We start from the raw sequence: 26,793 nt of genomic DNA, 5'->3' as shown, positions 1-26,793 counted from the left end.
CCCAAGAAAGAATGATTGCTTCTCTTGTTGCCCACCACACACACCACAATGCATCTGACTTGTCTCATAGGTGCCAGTGAGTGGACTCGCTGACGGTAAAGCCACACTGAATTGGCAGGTGGATAAGAGTGGAGTGGACCGAGTGAGAGAGGATGAGTGGGCTACTTTGCCTCATTTTCAGGAGGGTGACAGCTCAGTGTAACCTAACTCTGGCTTCAAATAAAGGAGCATAATAGTAAATAAAGGTCAAGGTCAAAGGTTAATATGTATTCCAAGTTCACTCTTTGCAAAAGGATGCTTAAAACATGCAGAATACAAACCTTGCCCATTGTTATTGTTGCACAAATGTCACTATTTCTTGTCAACCAATAAACACATTGCAGTGGCTTATCTTCTGCACCATAGGTACTGTTTCTCTGCAGCTACTACTGCATCCGAACTGTGTTTAAATCATTTATCATAGCCACACTATTGAAATGAATGTACAATTCAAATATCATTCAAATATCTGCCTGGATAAATAAGTCAAGCTTTTTCATTTTTATAAAGCTTACTTGAGTATACTTGAGTATACATTCTGTACAAATGTTCACCTAGAATAAAATACATAGCCACACACGCGTTACTTCTGCCATGGCTGCTCCTTCTCATTACGTATATAGCATAAGCCAAGGCCTTTGGTTGTAACTACCAAACATCCAAACCAGTGAGGAAAGGCACCAGGCTACTAACTGCTTGTTAACAACCAATACCGGATATGGACAAACTGTAAAAACCATTTGTTGTGTGAAAAGGTCTGTGCTCTTGCTGCCCTCACATAAAATATTTCCTAACTGCGGCTAAAAGCCAACTGCTCTATTGTTGTCGTTTATATGTCTAGAACAGATGAAAGTCCAAAGACGGCTGGGATAGACTTCAGCTCACCAGTGAACCTAGTAAAGATAAACTGTATAAAAAATTGATTGATGGCCCTTGGGCAGGCCACTATTCTTGATGTGCTGACTCCCTGTTAACCAGTTTGTCGACCAGTTTGTCTCACTCAAGTATCATTGAGACAAATTACTACAATAGATAAATAATGCTTACCAAAAAAGTATTACAACACAAATTTCTTGACATTCAAACGATATACACTGTACCTATTTGCTGTTTGATGGAAAACGGCCGTTGTAAGAACATGAGGATAGTGTGCACAGTGAGATGAGTGAGTCAGATTCTCCCACAGCTGTCAGGGTTTGGACATTCCCGACTGATGCGCTTAGCCTTTAAGATCAGTATAGTGTGGTAGAGACGTGGCACGGCCTGATATGATTCCTGCATCAGCGGCCTACCAGCCAGAGAATGTGTGTGCTGGAAAGCAAGGGTATGCCTGTTTTTTTAGCAAAGTCCTGCGAGCTCAATTTTTTTGGCACAGCGACCACCTTATTCTACTTTCCGAAAAGGGACAGATGGTTGTGCCATTAAATCTTAATTTATAGCTTTCAGGCACCAACTTGGGAAAGTTCTTGAGCTACTTACAGTTTTAGTGACAGGAAACTAAGTGATGTTGCAAAATGGAGGAGAACAAATGGCAATAAGAGAGGAGGCTGTTAATGACTGTGGATTGTCTAAACAATAGATTAACAAAATCCCCCTTTCAAATCTCACTGTGTAACAGGTGTTTACAGTGATTACAAAATAATAACCCTTTACATCCAATGCTCTTCCAGCACAAACAGAAAAGGCCACTGGCAAGTGAATATTGAGTGTGGCTTGATCCAGTCTGATCATTTGTCTGACCTGGGATTAAACAGGAATAGAATGTGAGGATGAGAATAAAAAAGATGACAGTGCTGCATGTCAATGCTGATTAAATAACAAAACATGCAGAGTGATTTATGTCTATAAAAGCTCATGTTGCTACTGCTTGCATGTGGGAACGCTTGTGGACACCATGTGGGTAAACACAGAGGGCTCTATTTTAGTGCACAGTGCAAGTTTAGTCCAAAGTGTGGTATAGCAGTGTGCATGGGTGGAGTTTTCTTTCTTTTGTTATGCAGAGGAGCTTATTGGAAATGATCGTTTGCATGAACACAAATAACTTGCTTCCTGGTAAATGGAAGCAGCTCCTCTCATTCCCTCTTAAATTCAGCACAGGTTTCGTAGCACTGGGTATGAAAATAGAGCCCTGCCCGTACTGTATGTCTACATTGATTGCATGAATATTAGGGCCCTTTTATAAGCTTGCGGGTGAAAATGCCGAAATATTCTATTGGAAGAACCTATCGTTTGGACAGTTAAAACGTTTTGGGGGCTTAAAGATGCAAACAATATGAACCAGTGTGGAAAAATTGAATACACTCCGCCATTGCATTCCCACGTACATGGCCAAATCGAACACCTGCTTATCTCGTGGGTGTTTCGTTACGGATGAGATTCCAGCCAATGCTGTTTTTTGTTTTGCTTACTTTATAGTCTAAAGTGTCTCACAGAAGTACTTTCATGTTATGAATACTAATTCTTACCTTAATAATTAGACATTTCTGAAACTTAACTATTTTGCCAGTACGGTAATTACGCCCATCCAACCGTTATCTTGACTGCTTATCCTCCTAACTTCCAAGATACCGGCCTCCGAGGACTGAACTTTGACATCTATGGTTTAGATTATAATAATAAGCCATGCTGATGCTGATGTAAAGAGTACCTAGAGTAATTACTACACACATTTGATAGTCAGACCTTTTTTTGATTGCTAAGAACGCTATGAAGTTATTTGAAACTGCTCATTTAAAATAAAGAGCATATTGACAGAGAACCGATTTATTGATTTACAAGGCTCTAAGCCTGTTATCAGGTTTCAACCTGTGTGCTGAGATTTTCCATTGTCATTATAGATACTTAGTAAGTGTAAGTGCAAAGCAAAGTCAAGTACAAGGGCATCACTAAGGGTGACTAAATGACAGAAGTGAATCAAGGCCTTCTTGACACAGTCCTGTCAGTAGTGCTCATTATAAGGAAACGTGGGTGGGATGGGTGATTCTTCAGGCTGCATGAATGTGATGGTGTCATTTGTTGAATGATGCTGTTTAAAAATAACACAGAGCAGAGGATATTTAATTTCTGGACAGGATCAAGCCTTACTGAAGGTAGAAGCTGTAATTTTAATCACGGAAACTTGCATGATAGACGACAAGGTTCAAAATGTGAATATCCTTGATGAGTTTGCATGAAAGCTTATCCCGCAGCTGGTATTTGGTCATAACATGTCTTTTTTTACCTTCTGTATACATTCATATATTACTGCCAAGTCATAATGACTTTGCAGCAAATATGACCATTTTACTCCAAATTGCACACTCCTCCTGTAAGAGGCTGACATTCTGATTTGTGTAAATAAAATGAGATTCATATGGTATGACATCTTAACTGTTGAAGCCCCAGTGACATATTTTGCAAAGCTGTAAAAATCACTCAATGGTGTCTGTAGGGCAGGGGTTGTCAGTACATGGCACATACTTGCTACATTCGGTCCATACTGCATACATATTTTCTCCTCATATGGACAAAAAGTATGAGAGCAAATGGCCATGACACATGCAGAAAGAGGAACCAGACAATTTGGAATTGGGCCTTTTTTGAAAGAAAACCATCTTCCAGTTTACTCTGAAGATTTTCTGCAAGAATTCAACATGTACTGTATCTGGGATCTTGTTATGATTCAGCCACAAAAATATTTGTGTGGTTAAAGGTCACTGATATTGGTCTTGGCAAATCCTAAAGATGCTTGATGGGTTTGAGGTCTTGGTTATCTCTCAGGTTCCACATAAAAATTATACAAGCATGCATTTATTGACATACTTTATGTGCTTGAAGAAGAAGCCCACAATTTACATTCACAGGTAACTTAGGGATCTATTTTAATAACCGATTGATTAACTGCTTTAGATGTATGTGTTCTGCCATAAAATAAAGCTGGGGTAACATCTGCTTTTTTACGTCACAAAGTTCTCGTTTATCAAATAAAAAAGAGAGCGACATAAGGCCTCATGGGGAGCAGTACTGTATTTGGAGTTTTTTTTTGTCTCAGGATATTTAATGCTAATTAGTGGCATTACACAGCAGGGTGACAAGTGACATTCATAGGGCTTACAGCTACCCCTCCTCCACCAACCATAAAAAAAAGAGAGAGTCTGAACAACAAAAATAGTGTTGCAACCATTAGGTGAGAGCTTCTGTCAAAATCCACTTAACCCAAAGTTAAAAGTTTACTGTCAAATGCCTTAAGTAATTATTCTTTTTAGCCATTTTAGCTGAGTTCATTGCTTTGTTTTCATGAGATATTGCCATGAATTTTTTGGAGGATAAAATGCAATAAATTTAAATGTAGTGGCATGAAAGGCGAAGCAGAATAGTGGCAACAAGCAGAAGTCAACTTCTTTGCTCGTGGCCCCGAAAACTCTCGAGCTCAAATCTTGCCCTCATCAGGGTTTGAGGGCGCTGACTTCTAGGTGAGAGGCAGGGTACTGGTTTAGTCACTAGCCAATTGCCTGATAAGGAGTGGAACCGACATCATTGGCTGGTAGATGAGTTGGGTTTGTGGTTATCTCACAACTAATAAAACTAGCAAACATGAGCTGAAAAATAATTGAAAACTAACTAAATTTAAAAGTAACAGCTCAAAATGATATGAAAAATAATGACAAGAAAAATACATGGGATGTTCAATATAACTTAGGAAGTCAACAAAACAGATACTGTACCATGTACTAATACTGCTGGTATTTTTTGATCCATCAAATTTCCAAAAATCCATCCATCCATTATTTCAGCTGACCATTTGTCCACAACCCTGCATATGAACCCTTATCCTCTCAGTTAAAAAAAAAAAAAAAGAAAGAAAGAGAGAGAGAGAGACAGACAAACCCCCATACAGAAGCGTCCTCGCGAGTCTCATTTTAGGAACTGACATTTGCTCAATCATCCGAGGAAGGCAGCCTCAGTGGACAAAAGTTTGCCCTCAGCTAACATTAGCCTGCTCAGTCATCAGCCATCCAGAATCTGTCAGAATCCGTTAGAATCTGACAGCACAAACGTGCAACGTGACAAGAAATAATAATTTGTTGCTGCACCAGCTAGAACCCTGAGGGACTCCATGCTCGATGGTAGGTAAGGAGAAATGTTTACAGACAAAGACATGAAATATATATGAATGGAAACAGTCCAAGAAGAAAGTTTGAGAAATTAGTTATAATAGGCGTGTGTAAAGAAAATATGAGGAGAGCCAGCACTGATGCGTAGTACCATAAACACAAAAAATAAAAGAGTAAACTAATGAAAAAAAAATTCCCAAAATAAATGAGGTTTAGACAGGTCATTAAAATGAATGAAATTTTGCAATGGACCAAGTCAATGGTGTACAACTTTGTATACAACAGAGCTTCTCAATTATATTTGACAAAGCCCCTCAGAAAAGAGAAAACATTTTGCGCCTCCCCCACTTGCCACGCCGACCATAAATGAGATTATTATTGATAAAAATTGTATACGTAAACCTAACTCTGTATCCTTTAAACATTGACAAAGAAAAAGCATTATAAACCAACTTTCAACAACAACTTCTCTTTTTTTATTTTTTTTTTACCACATTTGGGTTAAGGTTTGTCTAAGCAGAAACAAACCCAAGTGCAGCAACATGCCTGGAAAGAAAAGATTCCAATCCTTAATTCATCAAAATTACATTTCATATGGCAAAAACAAATCCTTTTTCCTGGAAATATTTGCACCCCCTTGCTAATCTCCATTACCACTCAGAGCTGACTGGGAGATTTTGCTCATTCTTGGCCACGAAAAACACAATATTATTTGTGACTTGCTCCTGTATTCTCCTATGAAAAATATTTTTTCTTCAAGTCCTGCCTTGGTCACCTTATATTCACAGGCTGCAAACACTGATCTCAAAACACTAAGCAGCTATAACCGAAACACAACAATGCCTCAGAAATTTATATAGGAACTATGGCGTTTACTTGAAACATGGGAAGTCAACTCCAAAACATTATGGAGAACCTCATGCAGCAGCACGATTTAAAAATTTAATAAGCAAAGTCACAGATAACTCAGGCAGGCCTAATACATAGCCTGCATGGGTTCTTTGCTTCATCTTTTAAGTGTTCTTATTGATACTATCTTGTTTAAGAGCACTTTTGAAGTGTGGCTTATGTGCTTTACATTTATTGGGCCTGAAGACACACGGCGGTCCTCACAGCTGACTCACCATCTAAATGCAAAGTATCGATTGTCCCCTCTGAAGTCTTTCACACGGACTTAGTGAGGGCACATTGAATGTGTTAAAAGTCATTAGGAGCTCCAGGTCTCAGATGGCATCCTAAAGCGAATTGACATGAAGGCCGGTAAACTTTTCTATTTTTTGAAATTGCCCCTAGATGTGTAAAGAATGAGACCTGCACAAAGATTTATACGACCTGCACATGTAACTGAGTGATGATGCGCGTTGATTAATGTGTGCGCGGCACAGCTTCTCTGTAGTACTGAACACAGGGGTGCATGTGTATTTTTTGTGTTGGACACATCTAATCTGTGTGCAACTATGTGCGTGGGTGTGTATAGGGTGCCGTCTCGCCCTCTTGCTACCCTGGGGGCGCTGAGCCCATTTCCTGTTGTGCGGTGTGATAAGTTTCCCTGTCAGATCCTCCCAGCACCACTATATTTCTGATAAGCTCCAGTGCTAGTTTTCCCGACCTCTGGCACAGAGATCAATTTGAGATTGATTTGGAATGCCCTGCTGGGCCAAGCTGGAAGATCAATTTGAGATGGATTGTTCCCGCCAGGGGGGCTGATGACACGCGGCGCACTGCTCACTTGCTTCCCCCCGCTATTTTGCTTTCCTCACCCCTCACTTTCCCTGACCGTTATTTCTTGTGCTCTCTGCATTTTTTTCTCCCATATCTACTCCTCTTTCAATTGTTTCACACTTGCCCTCTGCACCGTACTCCATCTATCTTTCATGCCTGTGCACACGGCCTTTTATTCATGCCTCCCCCTTCGCCCTCTCCCACCTGTTTCTTTCACTTGTCTTTTTTCCTCCAGTGTGGACTAATCAGTTGGGATAGAGATGACTTTATTAGAAGGGAGACCGAACCTTCGGGAGTGATAAGCCTGCAGGACAGCAGTGCTAACTCCTCTGGGTAGACACAGTTATACCCGTAACAAAAATGGTTGACTTTAGCTTACTGAGGTTATTGTTATTTCAAACAAAAATGATGTATGTTTAATGAGCCATTCAATAAATAGGACAGATGAAGTATTATGTCAACCAGTGTTGATCGACTCTATGTATTTAAATATCTGTTGTTTTCATAATAATGTGATTCAAATGTTATTCATTCGCCTGTCTGTGACATTTTGCAGTATTTGTTAGGCTAAAGGTCATTCAGTGACAAAGGTATGCAATTGTCTTTGCTATATGTTTAGTTTGACTGTAAGGTTTGACTGGGGGTGGCAATAAACACCTTGACACTTCTTAATGTCTCAAAATGCTTCTGATCATGAAGTGAGTTACAGCACTCATATCTCCAGTTATTGCTTGCAAGGAAACAGCACCAACACCACAAAACTGCCCCAAATATTACTTAATAAATTTGACAGTAAATGACTTGCATGGCAAGGGTAATTCAAAAAAAAAAAAAAAACATATGGTGAGAGACAACTATGAAATGTTTCCGTAGATGGATAAACATCCCGACCATCTCGCCTTTACTAAGCTCCAGACTGACTCATGACCTTATCTCTGCCGAGCATCATGTCTGTGTCATATCACTCGGTCCTTTCTTCGTCTGAGCTTCCTCACTGTTGCTGTCTCTGCGGCTCAGTGAAATCAGCGGATGCACACCTCTACCTATTTTTCTTTTTTTTGGCACGATGACCTTTTCTTCAGCAGTACATCCACCTGTGACTGCGCTGACCTTTCCTTCACTACAGCCTACACGTCGTTTCTAGGAGGGAAAGGACAACAGACAGAACGTCATAGCATCTGTGTGGGGAGAGATGGCAACCAGAGGGAATGGGTCGAGATGAATGCTAAAATTTAAAGAAAATGTTGTGTAGGTTTTGGTTTGACAGTTCATTTGTTGTTATTTTTGCCTCTACGCAAGCCCAAAAAACATTGACATGCTTCTTGTCATCCTCTTGAGGATGGCGCATGAGGAGCCCGCAGGGATCCGCAGGGATCCGCTTTCTTCAGACACCTTTGTTGTTCAAAGCTTCTTTAAAACAAGCATGCAGGTATGAGGAAATACATTAAATCATAAGACAGGATATATGGTATACATAGTTTGAGAAGCAAGAGAAGGCCTGCGTGACCAATCGATTGACTGAAATCTTTAATTTAAACCGAGATGAAACAAGACAAAAATTCAAATAAACATATGAAAAAAAAATCTCCAGTTATTTTTTACATATTCAGAAATTTGCTGAAAGGAAGTGAAACCTAATGAGCATTTATTTGATCAGTGATTGTAAAAGTGCGGTGTAAGTGTGGGCCCCTCTCCATTGTTAAAAGAAATCTGTACAGGAATGGGACTTTTTTTTTTTTTTTTGCCGTTGGGAGTAAAAGTGCAATTAAAGTCACAGGAAAATGCACCAACCATCAAAGACTGCTGTGTGAGCACAGTGCATGGGGTACATGGTAACCTTTTTTTTATTTATTTTTTTTGACATGTCAAAACAAGAACAGATGACTGTCAATTGAAGTTACAGGGTCTGGGCCTTAGATGCATGGGCAAATTTCAGATTCTGACAGTATGATAATATTATGGTGTCACAGTACCACAGTATTAAAATCACAGCTGTTTTTTTGATTGGACACAATATATTTTCTTTGGACACAATATATTTTCTCTGTAAACAAAATATTGAATATTTCAGATGCAGCTGTTATTGCAGCACCAGTTGAAAAATCAACCTGTAATAAAAGTGTCTCGCCTTTATCTTTATCTTTACATTTGCACACTAGATATTCATTTCTGCTTGGCATTATTTTATATTATCAAATTACCAAAATCTCATTTTGTCATTGTGCGCTCAAGCTCGTGACACAACACGTCTCATGGGATTTAAATCTCATCCTAGTCCTAATATAGATACACATAGAGATTTGAATATTATGTACATACAGTCGTTCTCAGTCTTTGCAAGTGTTTTTAGCAATTATCTTCTAACATGTTTAATGTATGTAGAAACTACTGAATTTCCCCTAGAGGCCTTTGTGTATAATATTTTGGAATAACTATTTTCTCATTGATGTAGACTTGGGCATTCTATGCAACTCTACTTTAATAGTAGTGACAACAATGGCATTTGGGAAGCCAGGTATTTTTTACAGAGCCACTTTGATAATTGGTATATTGTGAGAGAGTTGCTGGGCATCGTTGTTAGTCTGAAGCATACTAATGTCTTACCTCATCAAGCTGGTCTTTACCTGGTCGATGTTTTCTCTCAGGACCGTACTTGTTATCTTAATCGAAACTCTTTCAGACAAACGAATGAGCGGAACAGATTGCAGTCATGTGAGCGGTTTCATACGAGTGCAGCAGTGCACCATTTACCTCAAAAGATGAAGCGTAATGCACGTAGAATTACAGTTACATATGAGGATGTTTGCTCTCTTCTGCTCACGCAGAAAAATGTTTGTAATGTTAAGTACAAACCAAGAGTGATTTGGCATTGTTTTCTTTCTTTCTTCACCAGTGTAGTATAAAATGTGATGAGATGGTGACGAGCTTGATGTGTGATGCCATACCTGAGTTACTATATTGTCAGTCTAGCTGATTGATTGTGAATAGTCTGACGTGTTCAAAATGAAAACAGGCCTGCTACAGTGCCATCACAGCCAGGACAAGCCCTGCTCAAGGACAGCAATTTTCTTAAAGCCATAACAACACTGAACTGCATTACCCATCCAAATCTCCCCCAGCACCACCATGACACTAGCCATCCGACACTCTTCGTACAATAAGGCCGATGTGCAATACGCCATAATTCACACAAATAGGAAGACTGGTCTTTAGATGCTGTCTGCCATTATTTGTGTGTCTGCAGCAAATTGTGACTCCTGGGCTTTGCTCTGTAAGATATGGCAAAAGAAACCGTTTTGCTGTACAATTTAAGCATAGTTATTAACAATGGGATTCGTTTCGAGTAAATAAAAAAGATAAATGGGCAGACGAGAATGACTTGGCTTGGCTCCTGAGTCTAATGACATATATTTTCCTATAACTTCACAGTCTTTGTGAGAATCTAAATGTAAATGCATTACATAGATTTGACCGTTGTGTTTTGAAACATTAGGCCAGGCGTTATGCAGTTCAATATAAAAAAAATGGTCTTCATTCCATGCTAAAGTTTAATTTTCTCGCAATAAATACTCAAAGAAAATCCCAAACTAAATTTGATCATTTTAAAGCTTTTTGTACAATTAATGTGACCTATGATTAACTTTCAGTGTATAAGTTAAAGCAAACCTGTTGGCAACACTCCAAAAGTCTATGTTTAGCAAAAACAAAATACTGATCGCTACCAAAATAACACCATACCCTGTTGTTTTTGTTTGTTTGTTTGTTTTTCAGCGGTCCTGGGTCCTTGTGCAAAGTGGAAGGCATTATGAACAGTTCAAAATGCAAACACTGATATTTGTTTAAAGCAAAGGTGCCCAACTATGGCCCAGGGGCCATTTATAGCGCACCATCCACATTTTTGCACTCCCGGGGCATATGCTAAAAATACATTTTGACATGGCCAACAATGATATTTAAAAAAAATAAAGGTTTGATATTAAAAAATGGTGTGTGACAAAAACCCTGATTTAGTTAATCAATTTTAACAGAAAGCCTCTACGTAGCACTTAAAAAATACTTGCTTGCTTGATTTTTATTGTGTTTAACTCATTAACCCTCGAGACATTTTTACATCTATTAAGGCCGGACATTCATTCCCAAATATTTTATGTTTCTTCCATGTTTTTAAGTGTTTGGCTAAAGGATGGTCTAAAATGGCTACTTTCCTAGTAATACTTCAGTAATTAAGTGCTAAAGTTATTACTTTAGTTAACCAAAGTAGTCATTTACTTTACTAACTTCTAAATGTGCAATGATTAATGAAGTAATCAAACACTTTAGGTATCAAATACTAATGTAATTGACAACCTCAGTGGATTACCTTAGGTAAGACTTTAGCACTTAATTGCCTAGTTTAGTACCAGCCATTTTAAGACTCTACTTTACCCACAGCAGAAAAAAATGGAGGAAAAAAATTCTAAAGTACTTGGGATTAAATATATACACATAAAAATATTGCTTTGGTATTGAAAGAGTTAATTAATTTGAATTAAAAGATTATAATAAAGTAGTGGCCCTTTTGTGTTTCTAATTTTCTTCATGTGGCCCTGAAAGGAAACAGTTTGGACACCCCACCCCTTACACATGGTACTCTCAGCTGTTATAGGACAATCCAAGTCATGTCACCAAAATATGTTGCAGCAGATTGATGTCATACAGACAGGCAGATTAACATGGCCTCCTTTCTTCTTTGACGCTCACAATCGTTGCCCTTTGCATTTTTTCCGTCTGCGATGCTTTTCCAGACGTCAGCCTGTCCGAGACACTGACGTGATGCATTTTGTCAAAATAGGGAGGAGTGGACCAGTGAGCAGCAAAGGGCTGCATATTACACTTCAATCAAATGGCGTCCATACCTAACCATGACTGTCATTTATTTTTATGATGAGGCGCCTTTATTCTGTTTAATAGTGGTCATATAGCTGCATGTGGTTAAGCTAACATAAACTCATAAAGTGACAGCTGTTGTATAATTTGTACTCATAGTGCCCTACTTTGTGACATAAAGTGCTAAAATTATTTCTTTTTAAACTGTGCAAGCTTATGTGTGCCTTAAACAGCAATGTAACCATTAAATTAGCCAGTGATTTGTGTCCCACTCTGAGGGAACATGAACTGGTGAAGCACAATCCATAGTATGATGCCTCCATTCATCCCGCCCTCCTTAACCTCCCTGAGCCTTTACAGCAGATGGGCAGCGGCATGTGTTCCATCCTAACTCAACAGTCCTCCATGAACGTTTCTCATAACTCAAACAGAATGAGCAGAATGAAATATGTGCGGCAAGCGAAGCCAAATTCCAGATAGCATAATTCTCTGCCATTCATGACCACATATTTTTTTGTATTTTCTCTCTTCCACAGCACCATGAAGCACATCCCAAGATGAACCCTGTGGACGTTTTTACGAGTGAGGCTATAACCACACAAAGTAAAGGTCACTGTTTAAACTTTGCAGACACCAAAAGGATTTGACCTTCAAGTAATGGATCTTACAGATCGACAAGATATGTTTATGCCCTCCAATCTCATGACCAAAAATGATGTGGGAAAAAAAAAGACAAGATAAAGAAGCCATTTAAAAATACATTGGTACCACTTGAGATATGTATTCATTTTTTTGAACATGTCAGAACAATTGCATAGCTTTACCATTATTACGATTGGATAAAAACAATCATTTTAATGACCAATGAAGATCATGTATGAACTTGTATCCGAAAAATGTGCAGGGTTTCACATGTTAATTCCTGCTTCTGACATCATTTTTTTATGGAGTTGTTTTTCTTTTTTAGAAGAAATTGAGTTTTGTTGGGAACCACAATTTGTTCTTTCGGTGAGAATTGCCTCTATTACCAATGCCTAAAATTTTAAATCATTCATAACTTTGTACAATAGAAGTGTTTCAACACTATTTACACATATACAAATAAGCATCATAAAAACTTCCAAAATTAGATATTTTAACTATTCTTACACAAGACTAAAAGTACACATGCAGGTGCACAGAAACGGGCACATATTCAAAAACAAATTCAAACTTCCACTCGCAGCTGAGCCTTCCTAAACAATAGAGTGAGCTTTTGTAGTGGTGCACTGGACCACATTGAGGCTGTAACAGCATCTGGTGTGTGAAACATTGGCTTCGCTCATCACTACTTCCACAGCTGGGTCCTTGTGACCTGAGGGTGTCATTGAGTTGTGTATGTGTGTGTCTTTGTGTGCCTGTGTCTGCGAGTGCATATGTAGGTATGTGTGTGAGTGACTGACAAGTAGGACACATGGACAATAAAGAATGACAAAACCTTTATATAGTCAGAGAATAGCAACTGGCCAGTAGGGAGATTGTTTGAAGGAAGAAGAGACCATTCATTCATTTTCTGGACCGCATAGCCTCTCTAAAGTTGGAGATGTGCTGGAGTCTATCCCAGCTGTCTTAGGTCGAGAAGCAGGGTACTCCCTGGACTGGTCGACAGCCAATTGCAAGGCACAAAGAGACAAAAACTATTCACACACACAGCCAATATAGATTGTTCAGTCAATCTACTATGCTTGCTTTTGGAACGTGGACAAAGACTGAAGGACCTGAAAAACACAGCCATGTTGGCAAGGGTGTAAAATGAAAACTCCACACAAGAAGACCAGAGCCCGGAATCAATTCCATAACCTCTGAATGGCATGGGTGTAAAATGAAAACTCCACACAAGAAGACCAGAGCCCGGAATCAATTCCATAACCTCTGAATTGTAAAGGCAGACATGTTGACCGGTCTTCCGTGCACTACAGGGGAAATAACGTTTTGAATTCTCCTAAAAGTCAAGTATTAATTTTGATGGTTCACTAGTATGCCGTTTGGAGTTGCATCAGGATGCTGAAGCACTTGAGTGTAAGTTCCTGTTTGTTTACAATCTAGGACACAGGCTGTGGTGTCCGTCAGTGTTTGTGCAGGTTCTATACAAGAACAGTGGGAAGTCGGGCTTTTGTAGTTTCTCATGTCTCGAAGATTTTCTTCTGACTTTTGATGCATTGTTGTTAACTCAAGTTGACAAGCCGTATGCATTTTCCCGACACAAAAAAAAAAGAAAAGTTTTTTTCAAACTGCACTTTTTCCTATACAGAAAACAACTGCTCTTATTATTTCAGCGGTCACACTGATGTGGTGGGGCTCTCCTGGTTGACAAGCCTCAAAGTGATAATTAACAAATTTTCCTGGAAAGTCAAAGCAAAAAAAAAGAAGAAAAATCACCCCCATGTATCTTAATTTAAGTTGGGTGACTGCTCTTTAAAATGATATACCGGGACTACAAGAACCTATTAAAAGTTTTCTCAGTATGCGGGATATTGGAAAGGTTGGAAACTACTGCAGTTAACCTAAAACATCCAGAAAGCTGACCTGTTTTGCTCTAATACCATGTCATTGCAGTGAATTATCAGGTGGACCCAGGCTACATCACAGCTAATACCTCAGGTGTGTTCCAGTTGTGGCAGCACATTGTGTGTGTGGGTGTTGTGTGACTAACCCCATTAATGCATGGGCGCGTACTGCTGAATAACTACACGGAGGAACGGGCAAATCGAGTTGGGGGGAGGTTTAAGGATGGCCTGAGACTAGGTGACAGAATAGGTAGCAGCCTGCCTGGATTAACTGCTCAAAATGACATGTTTGGGACCTAATATAGCATGTCCTCTCTGCATTATTTCCACTGGATAAGCTGATATGGTGAAGCTAGCCCAGCAGAGAGGCATGGAATCGAGCTGGCGGGGATGCCGAGCGATCAGTGTTTATTTGAGAGTACGGCGTAGAAAACAGATGCAGAGTCCCTCCCTGTTCGGTGAAAGCGCTGAATGCTAATGAAAACTGCTCATTAGGCTCGGAGCAAACAAATTATTACATCTGTTAATATTATTTTGCTTGTCGTGTTTGTTTCATTGATCTGTTTAGCTTGTAGGGTTAATGTCCCACAATGTGTTTTGAATGTTTCCTTAAATTATTGAACATTCACCAGCACTTTCAGCTTACGGGAAAGTAATGACTGGCTGTGCATATTAGAGATCTTCAGCCTTTAGAACTGCAGCCAGAGATGCGGAGGAATGCGCTAAAATAAATACAGACAATGGCAAATGCTGGGTGCCAAACAAACACAATGGACATCTTCCAATTATTTTATGATACTGTGTATTACTTTGTAAAGTATATTCCTGTACTAGGGCTCTAAAAATACACCAAAGTTGATTTGTATCTTGAGTTCGATCCCACAATTTAATACTCAAATTTTTTAATACATACATTACTATTGTAAATAGCATATTTTATCCATTATATTTGTAACATGTATATAAATTATTCATAAAATAGATTTGTTCTACAGAGTAGATGTGACCAAATTTTCTTCATGCCTATTTGAAATCATTTCAGGATGGGTGTCTTTGAATGAAAGTATTCAACGGTAGTTATAGATGTGGGCTCACTCTGGTCGTCACACTGTCACCAGAAAGTTTTCAGAGATGTGGCAGAGGTGGAGACTTGCTGAAGAAAATCGTCATTAATATAGATTTAAGTTGTTTTTTTTTTTTTTTTTTTTTTTAATGAACTTACAAATTATTTGTTATTTCTGGTGATATCAACAGTCTTGAGTTTGACACAAAGTCTGTTGAGTTGTAACGATCCTGGTACAATGTTTCTATTGCATCAGTAACACAAATTTACATAACACAAATGAAATAACACAGCAATCCTTATTTTTCTCCAGTCACTAACTTTTGTAGTCTGCAGAATCTCCTGCTTCACTCGGCTTGAAATAAATCTGTTAGTTACACCACAAAACAATATGTTCTTCTTTTCAGGTTGCCGCAAAATCTATTTTAAAACTAAAATAGAGACCCTTTTTTTCTGTTCAAGACTTTGCTTCACCTGGAAATAGAATTGCTTCCACTGGCGGGGACTGATGCGTACACACACACACAAAAAACTCCACTACGGACCATACTCTTCTATCTCTAATTCTTGCTTGCCTTCCACCAGCCAGCTTGTGAATCTACTCCCTTTCTGACTGTTTTCTCCAAGCAACAATAAGATGTAATCAGACGTTATCATAAGTGTTCTCAACATCAGACGATAGATTAAAACACTGAGTGGTGTGGACAGCACCTTTGGCTAAAATCAATAATATACTACATACTCAGCTGGTATGAAACATTAAGAAATAATGCTGCATCGATTGCAATGCAGGTGGTGCAGTCATTGAGCCGTAGACAAAGATCTGTTTGCATGCAGGTGCGCAAGTGCGTGTGTGAGTGTGTGGTTGACACTCACCCATAAGTGGTGTTGCTGGCCCGTTTACTTGCTGCCCTGGAGCGACTTGACTTGAGGTCTCCACTCATGCTCGTGTCTGCAAGCATGAACAACCCATTAACTTCATACTGATACACTAAGAAAGACATCACTGCCCAGTGTAGCTACACAGTACTATCGCACAGAATACAAATAGAATAAAATATCTGGTTTGTGCTTAAACCTGCCCACTTCACTCTCACATATATTTTTGCTCCAAGGTTTCCCCTGACAGTTCGGAGGCACCTTTCCAGTGAAGGTGAAGGCATAGAACCATCTCGCCATAAAAAAATGAAAAACATAGTCCAATCTTAGAATGCTAACATCTTATCTTGCATGCTCCATGAAACATGTAGTAGATTACACATTTATAAATGAATGGGCTTAAACAGAGTGGGTGCTATACAAGTCTGTACTGTATTTTTTCTTCAAGGGATTTATGTTTGCTTTTGATGCTTAAGACACAAAAGAACCATTTATCCACACACCACCGTCATTAGCCTCGTTCCCATCACTGTATGCCTCGCTATGTTTTTTTTCTTCTTCGTTTACAATCTTAGAATTTAACCTTCCGATTTTTCAACACCTTTGTGCTCCAGTGGTATGCGTCATTATGTTTGTGGATGTAGACCTACACTTACTGCAGCCTATTTTTTGACTTTACATTAAACTAAATTAAAAGAAAAAAATAAAATTTGCTTTGTCATTTATAACTGGCAATAAAAAAATGGACTGATTAATTTGCTAAATATAACACAAAAAACTATGAATTATGAATAGACATTTTAAAATTTTATGTCATAAATAATGACTCATGTTTGATGTTTTTGATTCATTGAAAGAATCAACGATACGCAGTCTCAAAAACAACAATCTCTTCCGACAACAAGAGAACTCCAAGTTTTACCTTACAATCATCCTACGTGAGCACACTTCGTATTTGTTATATTCATTTTCTTCAATTGTAAAGTTTCTCTCACAGTAACCAAACTCTTTTGCGGCTAACACACTTTGCCTACACACCCAGAAAGCACAAGTCTATGATCCAACATGAACTGTAACTCTAAATGGAAAAGTGGTAAATGTATATTTGTTGGTCCATACCCTCACCTCTGATCTAAAAAGAAACCATTATGGCGCTCCACTGATTTCTTTTAAACTTATGTTCAACCTTGTCTGAGTTGCAGGGTTAGGCTGGAGTTGAATTGAACATTATTGAGGTTTTAAACACCGTGGTTCTCATGAAGAAAATTGCGCTTTTGAAAATCAATAGAAAAGGTTGAACACATGCTAAATTACAACGTCATGTGATAGAAGGCCTACTGTATGTACGAAAAAAAAGTTTCAAACCGCTCATTTGACATTCCCAGTTGAAATTTTCTGTCAAACAAAACAGAAAAATATAGATAATTACATATTGTTTTGATTAACAACCACAAACCTTGCCATAAAGTCTTATTTGGAAACAGAATTGAAAAGGCTAGCTAATAGCAGTTACTGCATGTGGCGTTTTTATTGTGCTTTAAGCATCACCGATTTGAGCACCAGTCATGGAATTTCGACCAGGAATTCTGACACACCTAACGTAAACAATTGCTTAGCAGTTTTAAAATAGAATAAGCCTTATTTGTCTCACAACAAAGGAATCCTCAAAGTTAAATATGCAGCTGTCTTTTTTTGGCACTGGGCAAAACTCAAAACAAGATCACTAGCTAATGCTAACATGACATAGTGCACGATGCCGTAGTTGTTCAATAAATACAGCCATCATACAGACATTTTTTATTTTGATGATGTAAATAACAATTCTGTTAGCCATCATTTAACATGCTAATGAGAAAAGCGGCCGTTAAGTCTGTTAGGGGTTGTCCTTCACATTCACCTCCTATCACTTACCGCTGATTAGGCCTGCCATCGCGAGCCAGCTGTTCACCTTTTGTTTTTGCCTCCTGCCATTCACATCACTCCTATCCATCTTTGATCTTTGTCTGCCTCTCCATTACAAATACAATGGGCCAAATAACAATGAGCCATTTTCAGTTCATAACATGCCAACAAACACATCGCTGACGTCACATATCACGGTACGCTTTGCGCTGCTCGAAGCGTTGTCTCGATTTTCCAAAAGAGTGTAGAAAAGGGGGTGATGAGAGGAGAGAAGAGGAAGACATGGACAGATGGGTGCTGAATGGAGTGTGACTGGGCCAACTGCGCATACACTCACACAGTGAAGCACCCAAATGGCTGCAAGCTACAATTAATTAAGTGTGGTTTGCAAATGCGTGTACAAAAACACATGTCTGTGCCTTTGCCTAGCACAGCAGCGATATTTGCAACACTATGAGGCTTAATAAAGGTGACCTGCTGGGCGAGTTCTTTGTTCCTCCCCGGTTGCATCAGCACCTAAGCCCTAGGTTGATGATTGCATTGCCAGCAATGAATATAAAAATAAAATAACATTGCTTGTTTAAAACGCCCATTTGCTTACCAAGGTCGTTTTAGTGAGCGTTAAACCCACAGACTGTGATAGTGGAATGCCTCACCATGTGGCTTAAACTATTAGGTTACCTTGTTAAGTCCGGTGCAAACTCAAAAGAGGGTATTAACATAGCACAGTAGTAGGTAAGTAGGTAACTTAAAAAAAAAAGAAACCTGCAACAGTGCACGAATTATTATATTATTATATATAATTATTATATTCTACAATGGGCAAATAATAAATATGGAAATTCCAAAATATGGAAAATAAATATGAAGGGTGAAAAAAGTTGTACTTTCAATGCAGTAATGTCATACATATATATATATATATATATATATATATATATATATATATATATATATATATATATATATATATATATATATATATATATATATATATATTTATTTATTTATTTATTGTCATGACATTTTTGTTTGGAGTGTATTTGTTTACAAAGCCAACAAATAGGGATTTCAAACTGTGTAGTTGTTTCTCAGTAAAAGGCACGGACATTTGTGTCATCTAATTGAAGTGGCAAAGCATTGACTACTTGATTTCATTTTTGTGACTTGAATATATAACTGTCCCCATCTTAATGCAGGTATCAGTGTATAATTGGAATATTACTATTTGATTATCACCAAATTACATGATTGGGTATATCACCATAAAATGCCTCAAGATGTTCCCAGGTGACCCTCCAACTCTTGGAGATTTTCCATTGACCTTCATTCATTTCATTTAGTAGATGTTAATGTATGGCACGGAAATGTATTGCTCAGGCTCCCACAATTGTAAAGAGTAGCCAATGTACCTGAAAACAGCATAATATGTAAGCTTGCTGGCATAGTGGACAACAACAGGGTGATCATTTTTTGGCTAATGTTAACATTTTAATGAGGACATGATGAACCTGGACTTGGCAACATTATTCACACATGTATCTAGTCATCCATGTATTTACTCCGACATGTGCGTTTTAAGCATAACTATAATATTTATTCTAAAACGTGCCTCTCTTTCATCAAACTACTGATCATAATGTCTCTGAAAACATCCAAATTCATATTAAAGGGATATTTACCCTATTATGACAGGATGAGTAACTTAGTAACAGATACAAAAAAATAAATCAAAATAAATCAATACATTTATAAATGTATGATCAAAATGACTATTTTTTTACAGTAACATGTTGTGAATGATAAAACCAAATCATTTTGTTTCAATGTTTCAATTTAGAACCCCTGCTATTAGAAGATCAGTGCGTATGACATTCCAAAATTGTATACAATCATTGAAAATAATTGTATAAAATGATGCAAACACATAATTAACAGACTTTCGTTGGATCGTTGTAAAAAAAACAACAACTCAGTTTCATCATTCTGTTACGTTATATAGGATTGAAGACAACAAACGCACCTCATAGTGATATTGAATCCTTGTTTTTTATGATAGGCGAAGTCAGATTAGATTAGATCTCATTAGATTTGTTTTATGCGTGCACGTGTTGAGATGTCGTTTTTTTGCTTGAGTTATGTATTTAGGATAGGAAAAAAACAACAACACTCCCTCATGTCTCCGTTCTTGATTGGAAACCATAAACTTCAGATGGCTTGTTTTCTAACCTCTGCAAGGCCTATAAAGATTTTTTTTCCATCAGTCATTCTGATTTGGTGATGCAAGAAGCATCGTTTTGTTTTGTCTGGTGGATCTATACTAAAATTTTGACAGTTTATGATTGTTGTATCAAATCTCAGTGTGTGTGTGTGTGTGTGCGCAGGTGTGTGTGTTTTGTGTATGTGAGTTTGTTCTCCATTATATGCTTCAAATAACAAATGTTCTGATCTAAGGCTCATTGTGTGGTAACGGTTGGAAAATGGTTCAGTGTACATCCCGTGTATCACTGTTTGATATGTAATTGAAGCTCTTAAAACAACCTACAGTTTCTGTTTAAGTTTGAGATATAATTCCAGAGTAACATAACAGTTTTCCTGATACATAAAGGAGTGAATCATTTGTACTTTGTCTGAAGACCTTCATCAGGTCGCCGCCACTGGGCAGAAGCTAAATTTATTGCTGCTCTGACCTTCCTGGCGGCACTCAAGACTGCTGCCGGGGTCAATCAACAAACCGCTAATTTATTACCATACTAGCTGATGTAGCTTCAATTCTGTTTCAAAGACAAATGTCAAGACAAGACGATCCAGTGCTGAAATCAATCGTGGGAATTTGTGTACATGCATTTATTTGAACTGCCTTTTCGTTTAAATAGGTTTTTCTTTTTTTTTTTAATATTCAGTCATGCACACACGTGTGCGCACGCACAGGCACATGCACACACACACACTAATTCGTAAAAAGATAAAAATTGCCACTGTGATTAATCCGTGCACTTTGAAGTCACTGATGTGTGGGAGATGAAATAATGTGATCAGATCAAAAAAAGTCAGACTTATGTTTCTGTCATAATTATTGCTCTTGCCTCATGTTTCATGCAGTGGTTAGCACGCTATTCTTTAATCATTTACATAATGTCCAATTATCTTCTTTTATAAATGGAGCATAGAAATAACATTCATTCTCAAAGGCGACTGACCTAAATATTGTTTTCTTGAAAAATAAATGCCTGCCATTTACTACTCATTCACTCATTGAGAAACACAACACCCATAAAATTAATCTTCAATTATTTCAATGATGAGTATAGAATTCACTTCATTTCCTGTCTGGTCCTCATCACAAGGTTTATAATTGCTAAAAACACTAAGCAATAACAATCATAAAAGTCCTTGATATTCAAAGTACAAAACATTTGTATTTTCTACATTTTTTTCTCTTCCTACATTTGCTAGTATTGTCATAGATTTTTGTTTATAGAGAAACTTTTTTTTGTGGTGAGGTTTTTGGGTTATATGACTGAATAACTTTGTGTATCAACAGGATTACATGATTTCTAGTCAAGTACAAGGGGTAGGATGAGATAGGATACTTTCTACTTCTTCTTTCTCATTTTAAACAAAAACTACTCAGTTTTAAGTATTGCTGACCTTATCGTTCTTCGGATTTTTTTGTCATTTGTGTAATTGGGCATATTTGACCAATCAATCAATCAATCAATCAATCAATCAATCAATCAATCAATCAATCAATCAATCTGCTGGGGACCACAAATAGCTCTTTTTAAACTCTGATGTACCTCACACAGAAATCACACATGGCCTACACTCATGACATAATTAGTGGCAAAGAAATCCACACACACTTTGTTTTTGCCGCATCTGTTTTCTACACTTTTCACACCAGATTCAACTCTGCAGTATTGCTATAGGACTGATTATACTTTTTTATTCTCAAGTCAGAGTTAAGATCTTTTCTTTAATTGGATGATTCTCAATGGAAACAAAAGGATATAGACAGTAATGGATGATAGTTTAGGACTCAGTGTAACATGATTTTGTCTTGTGTTTTTTCACTTGCTGCAGCCTTTTCTAGGTTCGCAAGGAAAGTGCTTCAATCAATGCAAAAGTTGTAACTGCGCTATAAAATTGTGCTCACAAATGAGACTCTCTTTGTTGCGATAATTTTATGAAAGGAAAGCTTTGATTCCTCCCAAGAGCTACACTACTACATAATATATGTGAGTAAATCTGTAATGAGTCTTAAAGCACAAAAAGCCAGCTGACCTTGCCAATGTGAGACACAGGTTGGGCTCAGAATCACCTCATGTTAACCATCATCATAAACTCCAAACCTCAAGTGGTAAAGTGTCACATCAATATCAGATTAGAACCCCATGAACATGAAAACCAACAGAGAATAAAAGTGAAGGAAGCTTGTATTGCATGAAATGAATGAATGAGAAAAAAATGAACAAATAAGATCCAAATGAGAGCACCCCCCACACCCCCTGTTTCGTTCTGAAACACAATGATGCATGCGAACATGCAACATGCAACACGAGACTAAGATATATACTCACATCTTGGGCTAAACAGGGTCATAACAGAGATGCGAGACAAGCAGGAGGCGGCGGTAAAAGATGCTCACTGAGGACCTCTTTGCTTGTGAGGCTGCCCGACTGCTGAGATACTACTGAGTCTGTGTCAAGCCAGCGACAGAGGCACCACTGGGATGAACCAAATGTTTGACTCTGGGAGGGGTGGACAGAGGTGCAATGGGCTGCTCCGTAAGGGGGAGAAGTGGAATCATGGCTGAGGGTGCACAGCTGGGTTTTACTTGGCACAAAGGGTCGTAGATGAGACAACAGCTCACTTAATGTTCTTCTACTGAAGTAAGACAGTATCCAAAATAAAATGAGTCCCACTCAAAGAAAAGGAGCGGGCGAAGGAAGAAATCTTTAAGGCCTTCCACAAGGACGTTTACAAAGTGCCGTTCTCTTCTAATGATGCCATCATTGGTTTGAAATCAATCAATAACTTTTTTTTTTGTATTGGGCTGAATTTGCAATAAAATCAAGTGCAATTTTAATGCACTCGAGCCTGAAATGTCAAACACGCTCGGTTCATGGTGGCGCCTCGATGTTTAATTTGCTTGGAAGGTTAAATCAATTTTGCAAATGAGAAATAATGGTAAAAGAATCCATCCATTGAAGATTTGAATTATCACAATCATAACTCTTTTCAAGAATGCATGATAATATTTTCGCATTACATTTTAGCATACCAAACTGTAACACATCCATTTTCTATATTTGTTTTTATTGGGTCATCTTTGTGCTTGAGTTTAGCCTGCTCTGAATTGATTGCCCGTCAATCACAGGACAAGGTGCATGTTTTGGACACTCGGGTGAAGAGAGAGGGGCAGCCGTCAACTGATCACCACCTGGTGGTAAGTTGGCTTCGATGGTGGGGGAGGATGCATGTCAGACATGGCAGACCCAAACATATCTTGAGGGTCTGCCGGGAACTGGGGTGGCGGTCCCTCTTTTTAAGAAGAAGGATCACACTCCTCAGCCTCCCCTGCAAAGTCTATTGAGGGGTGTTGGAAAGGCGGGTCAGGAGGTGGTGGTACCACCGATGTCAGAATTTGGTTCGCATTTCCGGCAAGAAGTTAAATCTGTTTCCATTGGGGATTGAGTTTGAGTAGTGTATCAGAAAAGTTAAATTCTTTACAGCACCTGCATGCAACTACTGTACGTACATGCAGAGTGATTATCCTAGACCACATTCAATCAACATTGCAAACCAACAGAATAACTACTACATGTGCTCTCTTTATTTTTTATTACCATAGAACACACCAGAGGGCCTTGAATTACTCTGGCGAAGCGTTCATCTTTAATTTGCTTCTTTAACTGCTTAGTGGAGGCTAAGACCAACTATAATCCGAGTCTACTCCAAAATGATTATTACCTCGTTCCACACTGCACTTAGCCCAGTCACAATTGCCTTATTAAACGGATAAGTCCTGAGCCACTTTCACACATGCTGTGCTCTCGATGTTGAACTAGGAAAATACATCACCCCAGGCCTGTAACATACAGTACCATTCACACACACACACACACACACACACACATACTCGCATGTACATACACACAAATATAGTGCACACATTCTCTTGTTCCATGAGCCAATTTCTTACTAGAGTTTGCTGGTTCCCCAAACCAGAAGTGGACATAGTTGAGCTGGGTGATGTCTGAGCTTATGACTTTATCATTGGTATCATTCATCCGAGGCAGCTGGGTAAAGTGTGAATGATTTGCCAAATGACCCACCTGGGTGCTAGCATTTGCCCTTATCAGGATTTTAACCAGGTTACTCCAGGGACGACCTGCTTAGTGAATGCCTCGGGCAACAAAAACCCAGTTAAGGAGAAGGAGCTAGATGGACTCTCATAGGAATTGGTACAAGCCCAAGCATGAGCCTGTGTCTGTTTTTTTGTCTCTATCATCATTTCTTTGGAGCTTTTTTTTTTTTAATTGGTCTCTGTAAAATTGTTTTGTTTTTTTGCTGTGCGGGGGTATGGTTGTTTAATACACTGAGTAAATGTTGTGAAACAAATGTCAAGAAGGCACAACCAGTAGCCATATTGAATTATTGGAAAAGAGGAAGTAAAGACCCAGCACAAATGAGAAAAACATTTCTCCGTCTTGCCTATAGTTTTATTCCCCAATTACATGCTACCATCTTGTCAAAAGGTGAAAAGGTTCTTTAGTGTCAAAATACTTAGCAAGACAGTCCATTCATCCATTTTTTTATACCACTGATCCAGTGCAGGCTACTAGGCCCAGATGGCACCTGATGGCAATTATAAGGTCCTTTTTGCACTGCATGCATAGTTTGATGTCATTCACCATAAAAGTTCCAGCTCATTAGTTCGTCTCTATCAAACTTTGCCTCAGAATTCCAATGTTCTCTTCTTTTGTTTGTTCGTAGAGAAGCACACTATCACAATAACAAATTTGACACATTAACTTCCAGTAAAGTTAAGATAGTAAAGTCAGACAGTAGACAGTAGACAGTAAAGTCCAGATAGTGAAGATGCCGGTTGGTTTGAAGAAGGACCACTGCAAGTTTTGCAAACAAAATCTAAGTAAATATCCCGTGAGATAGAAGTCTCAGGCACATCATGAATTTTACTCCTAAATATGTCAAATGTTGAGGATGTCTTTTGTGCACAGTCTCCTTCATTTCTTCCTGCTTGTTTGTAATGAGTCCTGAGCTCTAATTGACTCATTCCCAAACTTAAATTTTAATAGCTATTGATACATGCTTAAAATTTCATGTTGAAAGTCAAAGCTATTCTCAGCTAAGACATCTGAAAAGTGTGTGACAAATCTTACTCAGGGTTCTTTAACATTTGCTCTGGTAGCAGTGGTATTACCAACTTTTCATTTGGTCAAATATCGCAGGATTTGGTTGCGCACTTTTTGGGGGACTAAAAGCATGAGCATAATAGCTGTTGTACGGTCATTTCAATATGCTTAGTTCAAATGAAGTAAAAACTGACAGATGTGCTATTTGCAAACTTGATCTAAAAGTACTTGCAACAAGTTATATCTGGCAAAACGCATCAATTAGTTTACATAAAACATAAAAAAAGGGCTTTGCTTCAATGTGAATATTGTTTTGCCTTTTTTCTGTTGAATTTGAATGCACATACTTGTGCCATATCATACAAAGACCACAGAATTGACTAGCAGTTTTTGAACGTCTTTTATCAGCAATTGAATTCCTTTTTTTTTTTTTTTTACTGGTGGCGGGTTAATTTTGGTAGTTCTGTGATGTGATGGGAATTAAAACGGAGTCACGAGGACACTCAAGCTTGCCGCTCCATTACCACAACTGCAAAGGTCAACTCCAAAATAGAAGTCATTCATAGTCATCCATATATTCTTTGGTGTTTGATTTTGATGTTGGTCGTTGGCATATGGCGTGATGTTGTTCCTTCTTCCTCGATAAATATTCTTTTCCCCTGCACATCACTTGAATAAATTTATAGCCATTATATTCCATCGCTCAAGGCACATGGGCGCAGATTGTTACTCTTCAGACTGACTTTGTTACGTTCCGCCGCTAGTGTAGCTGACGCACCTTAGAAGAGAGCTACATGAGCTCCGCAAATAGTGTAACATCAAAGCAGTGGGACAGCGTGTAACTCGCCTGTGATGTCAACAGAGAAGAAAGCAAAAAACAAAACTATGTTTAAATCCACTCAGTAGCAGCCCATAGCATTTTCAACTCTTGTTTGTGTCCCTTTCTATCAAGTCCCTCACAGCCTTATATGGGTCATTCCCAGAAGGTCCTCACTCCTGCTTTGACATAAGACACACATTTGGAGTTGTAAAGTTATCAAATCACTTCATTAATTGTCCGGTTACCTTCTGTAAGTGTCCTCCAAAGAGCTTCCCCTGCCTCTCACGTAGTCCAGCTGTTTCTGAAGCGTCAACCCTCTGGAGGGACTTTAACTGGCTTTGTGTGAATGACTTCTTTACAAATTTGGTGTTTTCTTCAATGGTGATAGTAGCTGGCTTTCACCACTGTATGGTTTGTCCAAGAAAAGATCCTGTCATCAGAAACCTGCCATAGGCAACCTAAATCCTTGCCTACAATGCAC

At 38.5% G+C, this 26,793-nt stretch overlaps 1 protein-coding gene across 2 annotated transcripts in view; it reads right to left on the bottom strand.

Moving 5' to 3' along the window:
- The window catches only part of LOC148424618 (heterogeneous nuclear ribonucleoprotein C), a 37,212-nt gene extending 14,388 nt beyond the window's left edge, over positions 1-22,824 (bottom strand). The window contains exons 1-2 of one of the 2 annotated variants that reach the window (XM_088412328.1): positions 22,694-22,824; positions 16,206-16,281 (exon numbers count right to left, since the gene is read on the bottom strand). In XM_088412328.1, coding sequence (XP_088268454.1) covers positions 16,206-16,281; positions 22,694-22,715 — 98 coding nt within the window. In that variant the 5' untranslated portion in view covers positions 22,716-22,824. The remainder of the gene's footprint in view (positions 1-16,205; positions 16,282-22,693) is intronic. The other variant, XM_088412329.1, reaches the window with a different exon arrangement.
- Between the last annotated feature and the right edge of the window lie 3,969 nt (positions 22,825-26,793).

This window comes from Hippichthys cyanospilos, chromosome 4, assembly GCF_059441005.1.
Source record: "Hippichthys cyanospilos isolate Australia breed blue-spotted pipefish chromosome 4, RoL_Hcya_1.0, whole genome shotgun sequence".
Taxonomy (NCBI): domain Eukaryota; kingdom Metazoa; phylum Chordata; class Actinopteri; order Syngnathiformes; family Syngnathidae; genus Hippichthys; species Hippichthys cyanospilos.
Note: the sequence above shows the minus strand (reverse complement) of the source record. Positions and strands in the feature narration are given on the sequence as shown.